The sequence below is a fragment of the Myotis brandtii genome, unplaced genomic scaffold (assembly GCF_000412655.1).
Source record: "Myotis brandtii unplaced genomic scaffold, ASM41265v1 scaffold11159, whole genome shotgun sequence".
In the NCBI taxonomy this organism is placed as follows: domain Eukaryota; kingdom Metazoa; phylum Chordata; class Mammalia; order Chiroptera; family Vespertilionidae; genus Myotis; species Myotis brandtii.
Window position 1 is genome coordinate 11,095 of NW_005353818.1, and position 2,122 is coordinate 13,216.

The window sequence follows — 2,122 nt, forward strand, 5'->3', positions numbered from 1 at the left end:
GGTCCCTCAGCCAGGCCTGTGCCCTCTCGCAGTCTGGGACCCCTCGGGGGATGTCCAACTGCCACAGAGGTGGGAGAGGCTCCTGCCACCCCCATTGTGCTCACCAGCCATGAGCCCAGCTTCTGGCTGAGCGGCACTTCCCCTGTGGGAGCGCACTGACCACTAGGGGGCAGCTCCTGTGTTGAGCGTCTGCCCCCTGGTGGTCAGTGCCCATCATAGCGACCGGTTGTTCCACTGTTTGGTCGATTTGCATATTAGCCTTTTATTATATAGCATATGCATTTTTTGTTGTTCATTCTAATTAATTCTCCCCATTAGAGTTGGGAGGATGGAGCCTGAGTCCCAGCACAGAGCCCCACCCCGCAAACCCCTCCAAGCTGAGGTCTCTACTCACCAGCTGAGAGGGGCTTTGTGTCTGTGACGGAGGTGGAGCTGGGGGCGGAGCTGGGGGTGGAGCTGGGAGTGGAGCTGAGGGTGGAGCTGAGAACTCGGGGGGCTCCTGTGAACAGGGCAGGGGAAGGGCTGATGCTCTGTGGGGGCTGCTTGGGTTCCTCCCACTCGGCCTGGCCCCCTTCCACCCTGAGAGTCCACCCACAGGCCACATCTGTCCATCACTCAGTCCCAGACGGCACCCTGAGCTATGGGGGGGCAGGAGAGGAGGAGAGCCCTGCTCCACTCTGCTGGAGGTTCACTCCTCTCACCTCCCACCATCAACAACTTGTGGCCTCACAGAATCAGCAGGGAGCAGCTCCCCTGAGGCCCAGGGACATGGAGGGGGTGGAAGGGAGTCCTTTATGGACCCTGAGTCCAGGAGGTCTCAGGGGCTGACCACACACAGGGAGGACACCTTCATGCCCCAAATCCCTCAGAGCACCGTCCCGCCACCCAAGACCATGGGACTTGCCCATGGAGGGTGGACCCCAGTGGACACATTGCCTGGGCCCCACAGAGCCCGGCCAGGGGAAAGGGCAGGGCACCACCATCCTGAGGGGAAGGACTCAGGCCCCTTGAAGGGGTCTGTCCCCACCTGGTGGCTGGAAGCTCAGGCCCCACCCAGCCCAGCAGGACAGCTCTGTGTCCCCTCTGGGCGTGGCTCAGGGTCCAGGCCACTGTGGTGTTCAGATGGGGCCAGATGTTAGAGCCCTGAGCCAGGGGCGAAGGCTGAGGGTCATGTGTGCAGGGCGAGGGGAGTGCTGGGGGTGAGCAGGAGGGCAGGGAGCCCGAGGACAGAGACGGGTAGGGACAGGGTGCAGGGCCCTGGGACCCACCTGAGTGTGGAGTGGAGTCGTCCTCCTCTGTCACCTGCAGCAGCAGGGGCTCACTGAGCTGAGACCAGCCATAATTCATACGTTTATAGAGGCAGCGGTAACGCCCAGCAGTCACTTTACTCATCGCGGGGAAGTGGAATCTGGCCTCTTTCTCCCCACCTGAAGACTCACTTTTATGATCATGTACTACAGTTCTTTCACCCTTCTCCAGGCGGAAGAACTCAGCCCAAACTGAGGAATTGCACACGAAGGTCACAGGCCGTCCCCGGGGGACCACAGGGCCTGGCTCGGCCCTGAGGGAGGGTTTGGGCAGGGGCCCTGGGAGGAAGCAGAGCAGGATCTCAGGCTCCATCATGAGGAAATCTCCACACCTCCCACCTGTTTTAAGCCTGCAGCTCAGTGGTTCTTAGCAAACTCACAGAGCTGTGCAACCCTCACCACAGCCCAATTCTACATCATTCGCACCATCCCTTCCCCAAGAGACCACCCATTCCCGCTCCAGGTAACTGAATTCTCATCACTCCAGTGACTTCCCCACGTGACACTCGGACTTGAGTTGTGGTGACATTGTGGCCTTTTCTCAGGGGGACACAGGAGGTCTCAGAGCAGCCTGGGGCCCCGGACATGTCTCCCTCCCCACAGCCACTTCCAGGGGGACATGGAGGGCTGGGAGGGAGGCAGAGGGTGAGGATGAGCAGGTCACTCGTGGTGAGAGGGGGCAGGAGTGTGAGAGGGTGTTTCTGAGTGTCCTCAGCTTGGCTCAGCCAAATGGGAGCGTCTGCAATGGCCTCTAAAAAACAGTCTGATCCCACAATGCCCCGGGGTCTGTTTCTTGGTGATTCCAGGAGACACAA

General features: G+C 60.4%; 1 protein-coding gene across 1 annotated transcript; it reads right to left on the reverse strand.

The window, feature by feature from the left end:
- Positions 1 to 238: 238 nt before the first annotated feature.
- Positions 239 to 1,625, reverse strand: LOC106727302 (leukocyte-associated immunoglobulin-like receptor 1). The gene is made up of 2 exons (XM_014545317.1): positions 1,269 to 1,625; positions 239 to 499 (listed from the first exon to the last, which is right to left on the reverse strand). The coding sequence occupies exons 1-2, from the start codon at positions 1,621 to 1,623 to the stop codon at positions 387 to 389; spliced, it is 468 nt and encodes a 155-aa protein (XP_014400803.1). The 5' UTR covers positions 1,624 to 1,625; the 3' UTR covers positions 239 to 386.
- Between the last annotated feature and the right edge of the window lie 497 nt (positions 1,626 to 2,122).

Excerpts from the sequence above, each read along its gene's own strand:
- LOC106727302 (XM_014545317.1), bottom strand. The coding sequence starts at position 1,623 with ATGATGGAGCCTGAGATCCTGCTCTGCTTCCTCCCAGGGCCCCTGCCC. Across the intron at positions 500-1,268 it reads CGACTCCACTCCACACTCAG|GAGCCCCCCGAGTTCTCAGC; the intron begins GTGGGTCCCAGG and ends CCCTGTTCACAG.